The 15,967-nt window shown below is 44.8% G+C and overlaps 1 protein-coding gene across 1 annotated transcript in view; it reads left to right on the top strand.

Annotated features, from left to right (window-relative positions):
* Positions 1-2,068: 2,068 nt before the first annotated feature.
* LOC124152184 (cleft lip and palate transmembrane protein 1-like protein) overlaps positions 2,069-15,967 on the top strand; it is a 32,414-nt gene continuing 18,515 nt past the window's right edge. Inside the window, exons 1-9 of the mRNA XM_048404013.1 lie at positions 2,069-2,170; positions 3,204-3,381; positions 5,026-5,126; positions 5,584-5,770; positions 6,493-6,629; positions 7,096-7,168; positions 7,688-7,805; positions 10,283-10,377; positions 11,797-11,881. Coding sequence (XP_048259970.1) covers positions 3,223-3,381; positions 5,026-5,126; positions 5,584-5,770; positions 6,493-6,629; positions 7,096-7,168; positions 7,688-7,805; positions 10,283-10,377; positions 11,797-11,881 — 955 coding nt within the window. The 5' untranslated portion in view covers positions 2,069-2,170; positions 3,204-3,222. The remainder of the gene's footprint in view (positions 2,171-3,203; positions 3,382-5,025; positions 5,127-5,583; positions 5,771-6,492; positions 6,630-7,095; positions 7,169-7,687; positions 7,806-10,282; positions 10,378-11,796; positions 11,882-15,967) is intronic.

The following is a 15,967-nucleotide window of genomic DNA, read 5'->3' as shown; positions in this document are numbered from 1 at the left end:
GTATTCCAGTTATATCGCGGTGTGTCAACTTAATGTGGGAGGAAAGCCCCAAGTGATGCAGGTCTCAGACGTTTACCACTTCGGTGAAACCCACGGGCATTGTGCTGACAAACCTAGAAACATAATCGGGGTGAACCGGGATTCGAACCCACAATCATAGGTTTCTGGCGTGCCCAAGGGGCACAACTCTGCACAGCGAATCGCGGCGTCTTAGCCGACTGGGCCCGTGTCCCCATTTAATGCGAAGACTATTGATGTTATGTTTGAGAATATATGTAACATAGTTAAAGGCGATTATCGATAATTTGGTTCTTCGTGTCGGCAATCTACTCTAAACACCATGTTCAACCTATGCCACATCACTGCACTGGACAGAAGCACGCCGTCAGGTATAGCAGCACCACACGTCCACCACAACGATCTTCTGAGAACATAATCCAGTCTGGGGGAACATGATCCACGGCACACAATAACAGGGACGCAACTAAATTTTTAGGCTGATTTTAACTACAGTAAACTACGGTTATAACGAACACGGTTATAACGAACTTACGGATATAACGAACTTACTTTTGGGCCCGACTAGTTGCTGTAGTTATGCTGTATATATGCTTATAACGAACAACGGTTATAACGAACTAAAATTAGTAGTCCCTTTGAGTTCGTTATAACCGTACTTTACTTTGTATAAGCAAAACCAATTTTCGGAAGGACGGCTCGAGGGGGTTGGGGTCGTGCTCCCCGAGAACTTGAAGAAAAAAAAGATGCTCTTAAACGCTATTTCCTGCATTTTGAAACCGTTTATGTTAGATTGTATTTGTAACAAATATTGGTAATTTATTTATCATAATTTGTGTTATTAGTGTTATATATATACGTGTTTCGCCGACACATTTTGGACTTTCATTAAAGCAACATCTATGATTTCAAAAGAAATTTGAACATTAAAATGAATCGATAATATTACTTGATGTGTTATGACATGTTCACTCGTAGTAAATGATGATGATTATTATTCATATTTTAACACGAGCCGACCCATCATCACAATGAAACTACTTGGGAGAGCGCGGTTTGCTTGCGTCACACACCATCTACCACTGACATCCTAATAAGCGTGAAGATTCCGATTTTCAAGTTAGACAGTAAATAGAATTTAAATTAATAATTTACTGCATAGATGGTTAATTCAGGTTTACTTATTTCAAAAGTTGAGCTTTTCTTAGATAATAAGATAATTCCTAAAAAAAATTGTTTTTATTAAGTTGACCAACAGCTATAATATGATAGTAATGTGTTTTTATTTATTTTTTATTGAAATGGTAATATTTTACATATGGATGTCCTATGCAGTTAGTGATACGTGGCTTTGCAGGGTTTGAGGGATTATTTCCAAACGGGATGTCTTCGTTGGTATCTTCCTGTACATATTAGCGCCAAAAGAGATTACATTGCCACAAGCAGAAGACGCCATTTTTTGAAAATAGAATAGTCTTCGAGTAAGTTATGGATATATATTTCTCTAAAACAATTTGGCTAAAATAATCTACTACACCTCGAAAAACACCTCGTTGTTTCAGATATAACACAGCCATGTGAAATATATTTGAGCTCTTACGGTTATGAAATATTCTCCGAGAAAGTAATGGATTATAATTGGGTAAAACAATTTGGGTTAAATATTATCATCACTAATACAATTTCCATAAAAATGACGTGTCTCGGTGTCGACTCGAGTAATCCATGGAGATAATAGATGACATTTCCACTAACTTCTTTGATAGGCATTTAGAAGTCGGAGTACTAAGTAAGGATAAGAATTTACGGATGAACAACATCTTTATTACAATTAGGGGCGACGTTTCGGTGTATAAGGTTCTAACACCGTTATCAAGCAAGTGAATTTTGTTAACAGTGATCAATACCATTGTGAAGAGAAATATTTTGGAGTATTTAAATAGATACCGCCGGTAGTACACCCACTGAAACATTCGAAGCATCAGCCGCCATTTGTCAGTCAGCAACAACCACGCCCACTTGCCTCTGAACCCGGAAGTGAAAACTGTGCGGCGTGCCGGGTCACGAATGGCTGACAACACATGCCCATCGACTGCAACTACACAACTGTTGTGTTTACATCTTCCCCGATAACATCATACAGACACACGTGGTGAATGCATTTTATATATCTGAGTCAACACATTTTGTGGCTTTTGAAAATTTAGAAGTTTTAGGTTTTCGTGTCTGGACCATGTGAAAATTTCATTCTAAAATCTAGCCTTCGGTCCAGTTTCCACAGTCGGTTATCAAACTTACTTCCCCTTAAGACTCGTCGGCCGATCGTTACGGCTAATATTAATATGGCCATGTAGGGTAGGTAGAACCAGATATGTTTCACTGTTAATTTACATGTTGTAAAAATTATGAAATAAAACGGACTAGTTTCGTTGTGAACACCGCCACCTGGCTGCTGGAGGCGGCTCTAGCCGACTGATATACTCGTAGTTCCTCTAATAAGCGCCGGGGTTAAATTAGCGCGCGTCTCTAATAGGCGTCGGTTACAAAGGAGCGTTGTCTCTACAATTACTTTTGTTTCACCTCGTTAATGAGAAGGTGAAATATCCTGATTTGTGTCTCGATCGAAATGTTTCTTATCCGAGGTGAACAGGTTATTTGTGTGAACAGGTTAGTTGTGTGTGAACAGGTTAGTTGTGTGTGAACTGGTTAGTTGTGTGTGAACTATGAGTAGCTGTGCTATCTGGATGTTAGGTCCTAACTCCACCCTTGTGTTTTCCCTCTTTACTTGTAAGATTATGTCAATAGTGCGTCTTCGGCAGTACAAATTAATAGTCTGGTGCAGAAACTTTCAGTCTACCATACCAAACATTTTCAGTAGATTTTGATTTTATTATATGGACTGTTTGCTGAGCTTCCTAGACTGAAGACAAGTTTACTAGACTGGGACTTCGGACTATTAGTTAAACTTGCAGGCTGGTGAACAGTAAATTGGTCTGTTAGTTTTGTGGATTTCAGTGTCTTTATTCGTTTCAATGCAGTGTTTTAATGACAAATGCTGGACAATTAACTGAGCATCTGCATGTATCTAAACATCCCGTCAGAGATAATAAACAATCCGTAAGTCGGCTCTGTCGTCATCGATACTTCAGCTTCTAACTGCCAGCGTATTATCAATCTTCTTTCAGGTAAACTTGATGAGAGAACATGGGGTTTTCTCTGACGTGGATTATTGCGATCGCCTTCCTGGCCTACATTGGTCACTCCCTGTGGGTGCTGTACACCCTCTTCCACCCCACCCCCTGCGTGGAGACGGTCAGGGGGGCCTGTATCCACCCCTACATGAAGCGCAACCCCACACTGGAGGTAAGCACAGGACAGAGACCATAGACCATATCGGTACAGAACAGAGCAAGTGGAAATCAACTTTGCAAAGTAATTGTGGAAACTGGTTACTAGTTCAAGACCCTTGAAGAGCTTGGTTAGAATAGGTCTTCAGCAAGCCATGCTTGTCTCCCATCGTGAAGATTCGGGTTAGAATAGGTCTTCAGCAAGCCATGCTTGTCTCCCATCATGGAAATTCGGGTTAGAATAGGTCTTCAGCAACCCAGGCTTGTCGCAAGAGGTGACATACAGGATTGGGTGGTCGCTGACTTGGTTGATGCATGTCATCATATAGCAATTGCAAGGATCGATGCTCATGATGTCAATCACTGGATTGTCTGGTCCAACTCAATTACTTACAGACCGCCATCATATGGCTGAAATATTGCTGTTAAACAAGAAACAAACTACTTCAAGCTTGATCTCTGAAAAAACAAGCAATGGTTGAGTATTGATCGATCATGAATGAGGCCTCCTTGATTTTCAAGCGTATTAAATTGCCATTCTATAAATACCTTGGACCCATGCACAACCAAGTCTTTATTTTGTATCCGTGTTGAATGGCGTGATACTAACAATAAACATCCAATCAAATGACACTGTTTTGTCATGACTGAAACTAGCACAGATACCACCATGCTTGACTTGTCTTTTGTGTTGTCGCAAATACAACTGGAACTTCTCTTAACAAAAATAATTCCACCCCTGTCTTTCTTCCCAGCAATATATCTTTTCCAACTGATGTTTCATTTGTAACAGTTTTCTGATTTGATTAAAAATATAGAGAGCTCGGTCAGACAAGTTGTAGTTGGTAGTTGATTTCAAGCTCAGGACAGGAAATAATTCTGTGTCAAGTTAGTGACAAGAGAGATGGACGACACTTCAGAAACAAGGGTATTGTTGTGAATGGCACCGTATTCGACGCAATAAGCGCCCTGCTCTATTAAGCGCCCACGGCAATATTTTCTAATATATTGGCAAGTGAACAGTCCCAATTAGCACCCCTTCCGATTGATCAATGTACACAGGACTTATTTATTCGTGTATAATACGTATCTTATAGGCATTCATAATTGTGGGAAATTAAATTCTGGAAAAAATATATCTGTCGTATATACACATTTCAGGCTGTCAGCATAAACCACGAAATTTACGATCTTTCAACTCGGTTGTTTTTCACCAAAATAATATTCTAATAAGAGCCCCCTAATTCTAACTTTGAGAGCGCCCTGGGCGCTTATTATGTCGAATACGGTAAATAGCATGTTGTAATATTGGATATATGGCATCATGTAATATAGAGTATAATCGAGGATGGAATGAGATAGAAAACGCTGACATTTAGAGAATAGTTTTCAGGATCCGTCATCATAAATGAAAAAAACAAATACTCGTTCAGACTGCAATATAAACAGCCTTTGAAGTCATCTGATTTTATAAGATTTACACAAGATGGAAACAAGTTTGTTATCCCATGAAAGTTATTAAGATGAACCAATCATGGTGGTCTATAGAAAAAGAGTCTTTACTCAATAGCAAAAACATTGGAAAGCGAAAGTGTGCTGGAATGTTTGATGGATTCCAAGTAAGTTGACCAGTACATGAAGTCTGATTGTTTTGTTTCAGCTGAAGGTGTTCACCTCAATGAAGGAACATCGGGTCAGAGAGAGTGACCTTGACCTAGTCTGGAGGTGTGATAACTTCTCCATGGAAGAGAAAGTAGAGACGTAGGTGTAGAACAAGTTCTCCATGGCAACTTTCGTAGAATTGTATCTGAAACAATACCAAACCAGGTAACAAGTGCTTGCGTGGTCATTCTCTTTGTCCTCCAGTACAATGGCTAACACAATGTAGTCGCCGAGTTTGTTGGCGACTTGTGTCCGTGGTTGAATGGCGCCTGTCTGGTGTGGGAGACATATGGCCTCCAGGAACTGTGATGTTTTCACATTAAACTTGCAAGAATTCAAGGAGATTTTTAGTTCCACAAGTGTGGTGCTATTCAACATTGTCTCGGGGCGGCAAAATTACATCATTTTGTCCTAAAACACTATTAAAAGATGATTCCGCTAACAAATCATGTTCACAATATGATTAGGATGTTGCTGCTATTTGGGATCAGTACGAGGGCCATGGGACACAATGACTCCATATTTTTGTAAATATCATATCTGTACTTGTTTTCAGGACTGTAAATGTATCGATTCCATCCAAGACACGCAAGAACGGCACCCTGTTCCTGCATGCGTTCGTCTACCCTGTGGGACACAATTCACTGTTCGGGAGCTACGCGACGCACCACACGACAAAGATAACAGCATATGCCCTTCCCCAGGCTCAGTTCATCAACCTGCTGGGAGACAGGAAGCAGGAGGTATGCTGGGAAATTCCGGTTTCCACACAACATCAAGGGCACATGCACTCTATAATGTTTTATATCAGGCTTGTCAAGATAGGGTCTTCTTTTCGAAAATCTCATTAAAATCAAGTGATTTACTCCGATACGATACAACAGACTGATCCCAAACTAAATGTACACAATATGTTTACGACAGACATCCTCCTGAGGCAAGGGAGTTTACTGACTGTCTTGTTTCTACCCTTGCCGAACTAGGTTGGAATTTCCAGGCTCAATCGAAGCGCCACCTGTGGCTATTACGACTTATGTCCGTTCTATGTCCCTTCTACTGACCAATCAGATTCCACCTCTCATATCACTTGCAATTGCTTCAAACAAAATGGCGGCACCCAGTCAAGATGATCTCATCGATAATCAAGATCTGTATTGTAATAAAACAGTCATCAATTCACATGCACACGTTGATTAAAAACCTGAAAAGATTTGAAAAATATCTGTCGACGCTCAATGGCGGTACACATGCTTTGCAAAACCTTCAGTCGACTAAAATCTGTACGTTGAAATCCAGATTGTTTATGAACCAGATGTTCAAGCCAAAATATAACTCTGGAATTCCAGCCTAGTTCGGCAAGGGTGGAAACTGGACTTTAATGGTCAGATAACTCCCTTGACTCAGGAAGTTGACAACAGAAGGATGTGAGATGTTGGCACTACGATAGATCTTGTATTTGTGACAGAGTGGCGATGATGTCGGCAAGACGGTGCCGGACAAGACATTGACTCACTGGAAACAGAAGGTCACCATCAACGTCATGGCCGACCTCATCCCCTTTGATCGGCGCGCCATTCCAGGGGAGGTGTACAAATACCTTAAGTCAGTGGCAGTTTCATTTCTCTGTGTGTAGACATCCAACAACAAGCAAAAATATATGTAGAAAAGCCTGGAACAGAAATAAGTTTTCAGATGAATTATGTTATCTTATTTAATTCCCTATGCATTGCCAAGATTATTAATATAATGGAATGTGTGAAATAATTATTCTGTTATCAAAACAAATAAATCTCTAGAATCTAAAGATCGACAACACCTCATGAGTATTCTATCAGATCATCAGATACACACAGAGCCGGGAGAAATTGTCAGACTATTTTCTGCTGTCTCAAATGTCTGAAAATACTTGGCATTCAAACAAGAATTGGGAGAAATTTTGATCAATTTCTTTTGGCCCTTTGGAGTATTTTACTTTGACAGACTAAGAGTAGGTACAGCATCCAATACAGCTCCAATAAGATGAACATTGATGCTGTGTGCTTACCCCTGTTTACACATGTACTTTCAGAACATCACCAGAAGGAGATTACCTCCCCATCGTGTTCATCGATGAACTTGGCTTCAGGACGAAGGACCTGCTTGTAAGTCTCTGTTTCTTTTGATCATTATTTGTGTGTCTTGTCTCTCACGTGACTTGTGTAACCATGACAACTGATGGGCCATCCTGTTCTCCTTGTTTGTGTTCAGTATATTGTGCCAAGTCTGGGCACACAAGTACAAACTAGGAATTAAATAGCAGTATTTTCGCATGAGTAAATTGGATGGAGTGTTTATGACACATAAATGGTTATCTGTGAAAATCTGGGTTAGAATAGGTCTTCAGCAACCCATGCTTGCAGTAAAAGGTGACTATCCTTGTCATAAGAGGTGACTAATGGGATCGGGTGGTCAGGCTCGCTGACTTGATTGATCGTATCTCAATTGCGTGGATCAATGCTCATGATACTGGATTGACTGGTCCAGACTCGATTATTCACAGACTGCTGTTATATAGCTGGAATATTGCAGAGTGTGGCGCTAAACATTAAACAAGCAAGCATTACAACAAAAAAACATACATGGTTGTTGTAAAATAAGTTGGTGTAATATTTTTTTTCAAGCCAATCAACGAGACGTCTACTGAGATGCCGCTCACAATCACCTATTCTTCGATCTCGGTGGGAAAACTGCGAATGTGGACAAATGTCCTTGAGTCTTTCAAGATGCTTAACAACCTGGGTGGGTGTCTACTTTTACCTGTGTGGTGTGTTTACTGCATCTGGTGTGGTGTGTTTACTGCATCTGGTGTGGTGTGTTTACTGTATCTGATATGATGTGTTTACTGTATCTGGTGTGATGTGTTTACTGCATCTGGTGTGGTGTGTTTACTGTTTCTGATGTGGTGTGTTTACTGTATCTGATGTGGTGTGTTTACTGTATCTGGTGTGGTGTGTTTACTGTATCTGGTGTGGTGTGTTTACTGTAACTGGTGTGTTTACTGTATCTGATGTGGTGTGTTTACTGTATCTGGTGTGGTGTGTTTACTGTATCTGGTGTGGTGTGTTTACTGTATCTGGTGTGGTGTGTTTACTGCATCTGGTGTGTTTACTGTATCTGATGTGGTGTGTTTACTGTATCTGATGTGGTGTGTTTACTGTATCTGGTGTGGTGTGTTTACTGTATCTGGTGTGATGTGTTTACTGTATCTGGTGTGGTGTGTTTACTGTATCTGATGTGGTGTGTTAACTGTATCTGATGTGGTGTGTTTACTGTATCTGGTGTGGTGTGTTTACTGTATCTGGTGTGGTGTGTTTACTGTAACTGGTGTGTTTACTGTATCTGATGTGTGTTTACTATATCTGGTGTGGTGTGTTTACTGTATCTGGTGTGGTCTGTTAACTGTATCTGGTGTGGTGTATTTACTGTATCTGGTGTGGTGTGTTTACTGTATCTGGTGTGATGTGTTTACTGTATCTGGTGTGATGTGTTTACTGTATCTGGTGTGGTGTGTTTACTGCATCTGGTGTGGTGTGTTTACTGCATCTGGTGTGGTGTGTTTACTGCATCTGGTGTGGTGTGTATACTGTATCTGGTGTGATGTATTTACTGTATCTGGTGTGATGTATTTACTGTATCTGATATGATGTGTTTACTGTATCTGGTGTGATGTGTTTACTGCATCTGGTGTGATGTATTTACTGTATCTGATATGATGTGTTTACTGTATCTGGTGTGATGTGTTTACTGCATCTGGTGTGGTGTGTATACTGTATCTGGTGTGGTGTGTTTACTGTATCTGGTGTGATGTATTTACTGTATCTGATGTGATGTGTTTACTGTATCTGGTGTGATGTGTTTACTGCATCTGGTGTGGTGTGTTTACTGTATCTGGTGTGGTGTGTTAACTGTATCTGGTGTGATGTGTTTACTGCATCTGGTGTGGTGTGTTTACTGTTTCTGGTGTGGTGTGTTAACTGTATCTGGTGTGGTGTGTTTACTGTATCTGGTGTGGTGTGTTTACTGTATCTGGTGTGATGTGTTTACTGCATCTGGTGTGGTGTGTTTACTGTATCTGGTGTGATGTGTTTACTGTATCTGGTGTGATGTGTTTTCTGCATCTGGTGTGGTGTGTTTACTGTTTCTGGTGTGGTGTGTTAACTGTATCTGGTGTGGTGTGTTTACTGTATCTGGTGTGATGTGTTTACTGTATCTGGTGTGATGTGTTTACTGTATCTGGTGTGGTGTGTTTACTGTATCTGGTGTGTGTTTACTGTATCAGGTGTGATGTGTTTACTGTATCTGGTGTGGTGTATTTACTGTATCTGGTGTGGTGTGTTTACTGTATCTGGTGTGATGTGTTTACTGTATCTGGTGTGGTGTGTTTACTGTATCTGGTGTGGTGTGTTTACTGTATCTGGTATGATGTGTTTACTGCATCTGGTGTGGTGTGTTTACTGGATCTGGTGTGGTGTGTTTACTGTATCAGGTGTGGTGTGTTTACTGCATCTGGTGTGGTAGTTTACTGTATCAGGTGTGATGTGTTTACTGTTTCTGGTGCGATGTGTTTACTGTATCAGGTGTGGTGTGTTTACTGTATCTGGTGTGGTGTGTTTACTGTATCTGGTGTGGTGTGTTTGCTGTATCTGGTGTGTGTTTACTGTATCTGGTGTGATGTGTTTACTTTATCTGGTGTGGTATGTTTACTGTATATGGTGTGGTGTGTTTACTGTATCTGGTGTGTTGTGTTTACTGTATATGGTGTGGTGTGTTTACTGTATCTGGTGTGGTGTGTTTACTGTATCTGGTGTGTGTTTACTGTATCTGGTGTGTTTACTGTATCTGGTGTGGTGTGTTTACTGTATATGGTGTGGTGTGTTTACTGTATCTGGTGTGTTGTGTTTACTGTATCTGGTGTGGTGTGTTTACTGTATCTGGTGTGGTGTGTTTACTGTATCTGGTGTGGTGTGTTTACTGTATCTGGTGTGTTGTGTTTACTGTATCTGGTGTGATGTGTTTACTGTATCTGGTGTGATGTGTTTACTGTATCTGGTGTGATGTGTTTACTGTATCTGGTGTGGTGTGTTTACTGTATCTGGTGTGTGTTTACTGTATCTGGTGTGATGTATTTACTGTATCTGGTGTGTTTACTGCATCTGGTGTGGTTTGTTTTTGAAACTTGGTGAGTTGATCCATCATGACCTCTCTCACCTTTGCAGGCTTCACAGACAAGGACACAGATGAGATCAAGGGGATATTTGCTGACACCAACTTGAACTTCCTGCTGCTCACATTCACCATCGCCGCCTTCCATGTACGTAGTCCTCAGTGTACAGTGCCGCCTTCCATGTACGTAGACCTCGGTGTACAGTGCCGCCTTCCATGTACGTAGACCTCAGTGTACAGTGCCGCCTTCCATGTACGTAGTCCTCAGTGTACAGTGCCGCCTTCCATGTACGTAGACCTCGGTGTACAGTGCCGCCTTCCATGTACGTAGACCTCAGTGTACAGTGCCGCCTTCCATGTACGTAGACCTCAGTGTACAGTGCCGCCTTCCATGTACGTAGACCTCTGTGTACAGTGCCGCCTTCCACGTACGTAGTCCTCAGTGTACAGTGCCGCCTTCCACGTACGTAGTCCTCAGTGTACAGTGCCGCCTTCCATGTACGTAGACCTCAGTGTACAGTGCCGCCTTCCATGTACGTAGACCTCAGTGTACAGTGCCGCCTTCCATGTACGTAGACCTCTGTGTACAGTGCCGCCTTCCATGTACGTAGACCTCTGTGTACAGTGCCGTTCCATGTACGTGGACCTCAGTGTACAGTGCCGCCTTCCACGTACGTAGACCTCTGTGTACAGTGCCGCCTTCCATGTACGTAGACCTCAGTGTACAGTGCCGCCTTCCATGTACGTAGACCTCAGTGTACAGTGCCGCCTTCCACGTACGTAGTCCTCAGTGTACAGTGCCGCCTTCCATGTACGTAGACCTCTGTGTACAGTGCCGCCTTCCATGTACGTAGACCTCAGTGTACAGTGCCGCCTTCCATGTACGTAGACCTCAGTGTACAGTGCCGCCTTCCACGTACGTAGTCCTCAGTGTACAGTGCCGCCTTCCACGTACGTAGTCCTCAGTGTACAGTGCCGCCTTCCATGTACGTAGTCCTCGGTGTACAGTGCCGCCTTCCATGTACGTAGACCTCTGTGTACAGTGCCGCCTTCCATGTACGTAGACCTCAGTGTACAGTGCCGCCTTCCATGTACGTAGACCTCGGTGTACAGTGCCGCCTTCCATGTACGTAGACCTCAGTGTACAGTGCCGCCTTCCATGTACGTAGACCTCAGTGTACAGTGCCGCCTTCCATGTACGTAGACCTCGGTGTACAGTGCCGCCTTCCATATATCTGTATATGTCAGACTATTCTTTGAGCATTTTAAAATACTTATCTTTGCTACGAATGAAGACAATGGTGGAGGAATGGTGGCTGCAGTGAGTCACTTGGGCCCAGATGACGTAGTCCCGGACATTACTATTATTCAAAGTTTAATAACACATATCATGGAGTCAATGCTCATGCTTTCAGTCACTGGTTATCCTGGTCCTGACTTTCTATCTTGAATATGACTGACTGCGGTGTAATCCCACTGTCACTCACTCACTCACTCACTCACTCACTCACTCACTCACTCACTCCTACTCTCACTCACTCACTCACTCACTCACTTTCTGTTTCAGCTGCTGTTCGACTTCCTGGCGTTCAAGAATGACATCAGCTACTGGAAGAAGCGGGACACCATGGTGGGGCTGTCCACACGAGTCGGTCAGTTTCTGTCCTTGCAGGGAGCAACATCCCCTGTTATGGGTCACATGACACTCTGACAGGGAGGGGCACGGGGTGGGCTGTGCCAGAAACATTGACATTCCAGTTCCCCCTGATTTTGTTTCTAGGTTTGTCAGCACCATACCATGCTTGTGGGTTTCATCAAAATGGTAAACGTCTGCGACCTGCATCATTTTGGGATTTCCTCCCACACCAAGCTGACATGCTGTGATATGACAATATATGTTCAAAGTGGTGTTAAACCCAACTCACTCACTATGTCAATTGATGCTGTAGTCTGTGCTGTAATAGCCCAGCGGGTGGAGTAGCAGCTCGGTCATAGCGAAGATCTGGGTTCAATCCATGACCTGTAGGATGCTCAGTCTGTGTGTCCCCTGCTGGGATGTGGTGGAATAGTTGGGTAGAAAACATACTTACTACCTGACTGAGCACACATGCAGAGTGTTGGGTGTGTTGGTCTTGTGGTGAAAGTGTTGCTGGTGGTGCTAAGCCCTCTGGTTCCCAACGTGGTGTGTGTGAGCACACATGCAGAGTGTTGGGTGTGTTTGTTGTGGTGAAAGTGTTGCTGGTGGTGCTATGCCCTCTGGTTCCCAACGTGGTGTGTGTGAGCACACATGCAGAGTGTTGGGTGTGTTTGTTGTGGTGAAAGTGTTGCTGGTGGTGCTATGCCCTCTGGTTCCCAACGTGGTGTGTGTGAGCACACATGCAGAGTGTTGGGTGTGTTTGTTGTGGTGAAAGTGTTGCTGGTGGTGCTATGCCCTCTGGTTCCCAACGTGGTGTATGTGAGCACACATGCAGAGTGTTGGGTGTGTTTGTCTTGTGGTGAAAGTGTTGCTAGTGGTGCTAAGCCCCCTGGTTCCAAACACGGTGTGTACAGTGTACAGTGCTGTCAGTGTATGTAGACCTCCTGTTTCATGTCTTCACGTATCAGGGGCGGTCGGGTAGCCTAGTGGTTAAAGCGTTGGCTCGTCACGCCGAAGACCCGGGTTCGATTCCCGACATGGGTACAATGTGTGAAGCCCATTTCTGGTGACCCCTGTCGTGATATTGCTGGAATATTGCTAAAAGTGGCGTAAAACCATACTCACTCACTCACTCTTCACATATCAAGAGATTAAAACAATGTCTACAGGCACACATGAGGGAATTGTGTTACCAAGTCTCCTTGTCTCCTGGTCTCCTGGTCTCCTAGTCTCCTGGTCTCCTAGTCTCCTGGTCTCCTGGTCTCTAGTCTCCTGGTCTCCTAGTCTCCTGGTCTCCTAGTCTCCTGGTCTCCTGGTTTACATGTCTCCTGGTCTCCTAGTCTCCTAGTCTCCTGGTCTCCTAGTCTCCTGGTCTCCTGGTCTCCTAGTCTCCTGGTCTCCTAGTCTCCTAGTCTCCTGGTCTCCTAGTCTCCTAGTCTCCTGGTCTCCTGGTTTACATGTCTCCTAGTCTCCTGGTTTACATGTCTCCTAGTCTCCTGGTCTCCTGGTCTCCTGGTCTCCTAGTCTCCTGGTCTCCTGGTCTCCTAGTCTCCTGGTCTCCTGGTTTACATGTCACCTGGTCTCCTGGTCTCCTGGTCTGCTAGTCTCCTGGTCTCCTGGTCTCCTGGTTTACATGTCTCCTGGTCTCCTGGTTTACATGTCTCCTAGTCTCCTGGTCTTCTGGTCTCCTAGTCTCCTAGTCTCCTGGTCTCCTGGTCTCTAGTCTCCTGGTCTCCTAGTCTCCTAGTCTCCTGGTTTACATGTCTCCTAGTCTCCTGGTCTCCTGGTTTACATGTCTCCTAGTCTCCTGGTCTCCTGGTTTACATGTCTCCTAGTCTCCTGGTCTCCTGGTCTCCTAGTCACCTTGTCTCCTGGTCTCCTGGTCTCCTGGTCTCCTAGTCTCCTGGTCTCCTGGTTTACATGTCTCCTGGTCTCCTGGTCTCCTAGTCTCCTGGTCTCCTGGTCTCCTAGTCTCCTGGTCTCCTGGTTTACATGTCTCCTCGTCTCCTCGTCTCCTAGTCTCCTGGTCTCCTGGTCTCCTAGTCTCCTGGTCTCCTGGTTTACATGTCTCCTAGTCTCCTGGTTTACATGTCTCCTGGTCTCCTGGTTTACATGTCTCCTAGTCTCCTAGTCTCCTGGTCTCCTAGTCTCCTGGTCTCCTGGTCTCCTAGTCTCCTGGTCTCCTAGACTCCTGGTCTCCTGGTTTACATGTCTCCTCGTCTCCTGGTCTCTTAGTCTCCTAGTCTCCTAGTCTCCTGGTCTCCTGGTTTACATGTCTCCTGGTCTCCTGGTCTCCTGGTCTCCTGGTCTCCTGGTCTCCTCGTCTCCTGGTTTACATGTCTCCTAGTCTCCTGGTCTCCTAGTCTCCTAGTCTCCTCGTCTCCTGGTCTCCTGGTCTCCTAGTCCCTAGTCTCCTGGTCTCCTGGTCTCCTGGTTTACATGTCTCCTAGTCTCCTGGTCTCCTGGTCTCCTAGTCTCCTGGTCTCCTCGTCTCCTGGTCTCCTAGTCTCCTCGTCTCCTGGTCTCCTCGTCTCCTGGTCTCCTAGTCTCCTGGTCTCCTGGTCTCCTCGTCTCCTGGTCTCCTGGTTTACATTTCTCCTGGTCTCCTGGTCTCCTGGTCTACATGTCTCCTAGTCTCCTGGTCTCCTGGTCTCCTGGTCTCCTGGTCTCCTCGTCTCCTGGTCTCCTGGTTTACATGTCTCCTAGTCTCCTGGTCTCCTGGTTTACATGTCTCCTAGTCTCCTGGTCTCCTGGTCTCCTAGTCTCCTCGTCTCCTCGTCGCCTCGTCGCCTGGTCTCCTAGTCTCCTAGTCTCCTAGTCTCCTGGTCTCCTGGTCTCCTAGTCTCCTAGTCTCCTGGTTTCCTCGTCTCCTGGTCTCCTAGTCTCCTAGTCTCCTGGTCTCCTGGTCTCCTCGTCTCCTTGTTTACATGTCTCCTGGTCTCCTGGTCTCCTGGTCTCCTGGTTTACATTTCTCCTCGTCTCCTGGTCTCCTGGTCTCCTAGTCTCCTAGTCTCCTGGTCTCCTGGTCTCCTAGTCTCCTAGTCTCCTGGTCTCCTGGTCTCCTAGTCTCCTAGTCTCCTAGTCTCCTAGTCTCCTGGTCTCCTGGTTTACATTTCTCCTGGTTTACATTTCTCCTGGTCTCCTGGTCTCCTGGTTTACATTTCTCCTGGTTTACATTTCTCCTAGTCTCCTGGTCTCCTGGTCTCCTAGTCTCCTAGTCTCCTAGTCTCCTAGTCTCCTCGTCTCCTGGTCTCCTGGTTTACATTTCTCCTGGTTTACATTTCTCCTGGTCTCCTGGTCTCCTGGTTTACATTTCTCCTGGTTTACATTTCTCCTAGTCTCCTGGTCTCCTGGTCTCCTAGTCTCCTAGTCTCCTAGTCTCCTGGTCTCCTGGTCTCCTGGTCTCCTGGGTTACATTTCTCCTGGTTTACATTTCTCCTGGTCTCCTGGTCTCCTAGTCTCCTGGTCTCCTGGTCTCCTGGTTTACATTTCTCCTCGTCTCCTGGTCTCCTAGTCTCCGAGTCTCCTAGTCTCGTCTCCTGGTCTCCTGGTCTCCTAGTCTCCTGGTCTCCTAGTCTCCTAGTCTCCTCGTCTCCTCATCTCCTCGTCTCCTGGTCTCCTGGTCTCCTGGTCTCCTAGTCTCCTCGTCTCCTCGTCGCCTCGTCGCCTGGTCTCCTAGTCTCCTAGTCTCCTGGTCTCCTGGTCTCCTAGTCTCCTAGTCTCCTGGTTTCCTCGTCTCCTGGTCTCCTAGTCTCCTAGTCTCCTGGTCTCCTGGTCTCCTCGTCTCCTTGTTTACATGTCTCCTGGTCTCCTGGTCTCCTGGTCTCCTGGTTTACATTTCTCCTCGTCTCCTGGTCTCCTGGTCTCCTAGTCTCCTAGTCTCCTGGTCTCCTGGTCTCCTAGTCTCCTAGTCTCCTAGTCTCCTAGTCTCCTGGTCTCCTGGTTTACATTTCTCCTGGTTTACATTTCTCCTGGTCTCCTGGTCTCCTGGTTTACATTTCTCCTGGTTTACATTTCTCCTAGTCTCCTGGTCTCCTGGTCTCCTAGTCTCCTAGTCTCCTGGTCTCCTGGTCTCCTGGTCTCCTGGGTTACATTTCTCCTG

Source organism: Haliotis rufescens, unplaced genomic scaffold, assembly GCF_023055435.1.
Source record: "Haliotis rufescens isolate VD_foot unplaced genomic scaffold, xgHalRufe1.0.p SCAF_30, whole genome shotgun sequence".
Taxonomy (NCBI): Eukaryota; Metazoa; Mollusca; class Gastropoda; order Lepetellida; family Haliotidae; genus Haliotis; species Haliotis rufescens.
The sequence above is the reverse complement of the archived record's forward strand: the minus strand, read 5'-3'. Positions and strand labels throughout refer to the sequence as shown.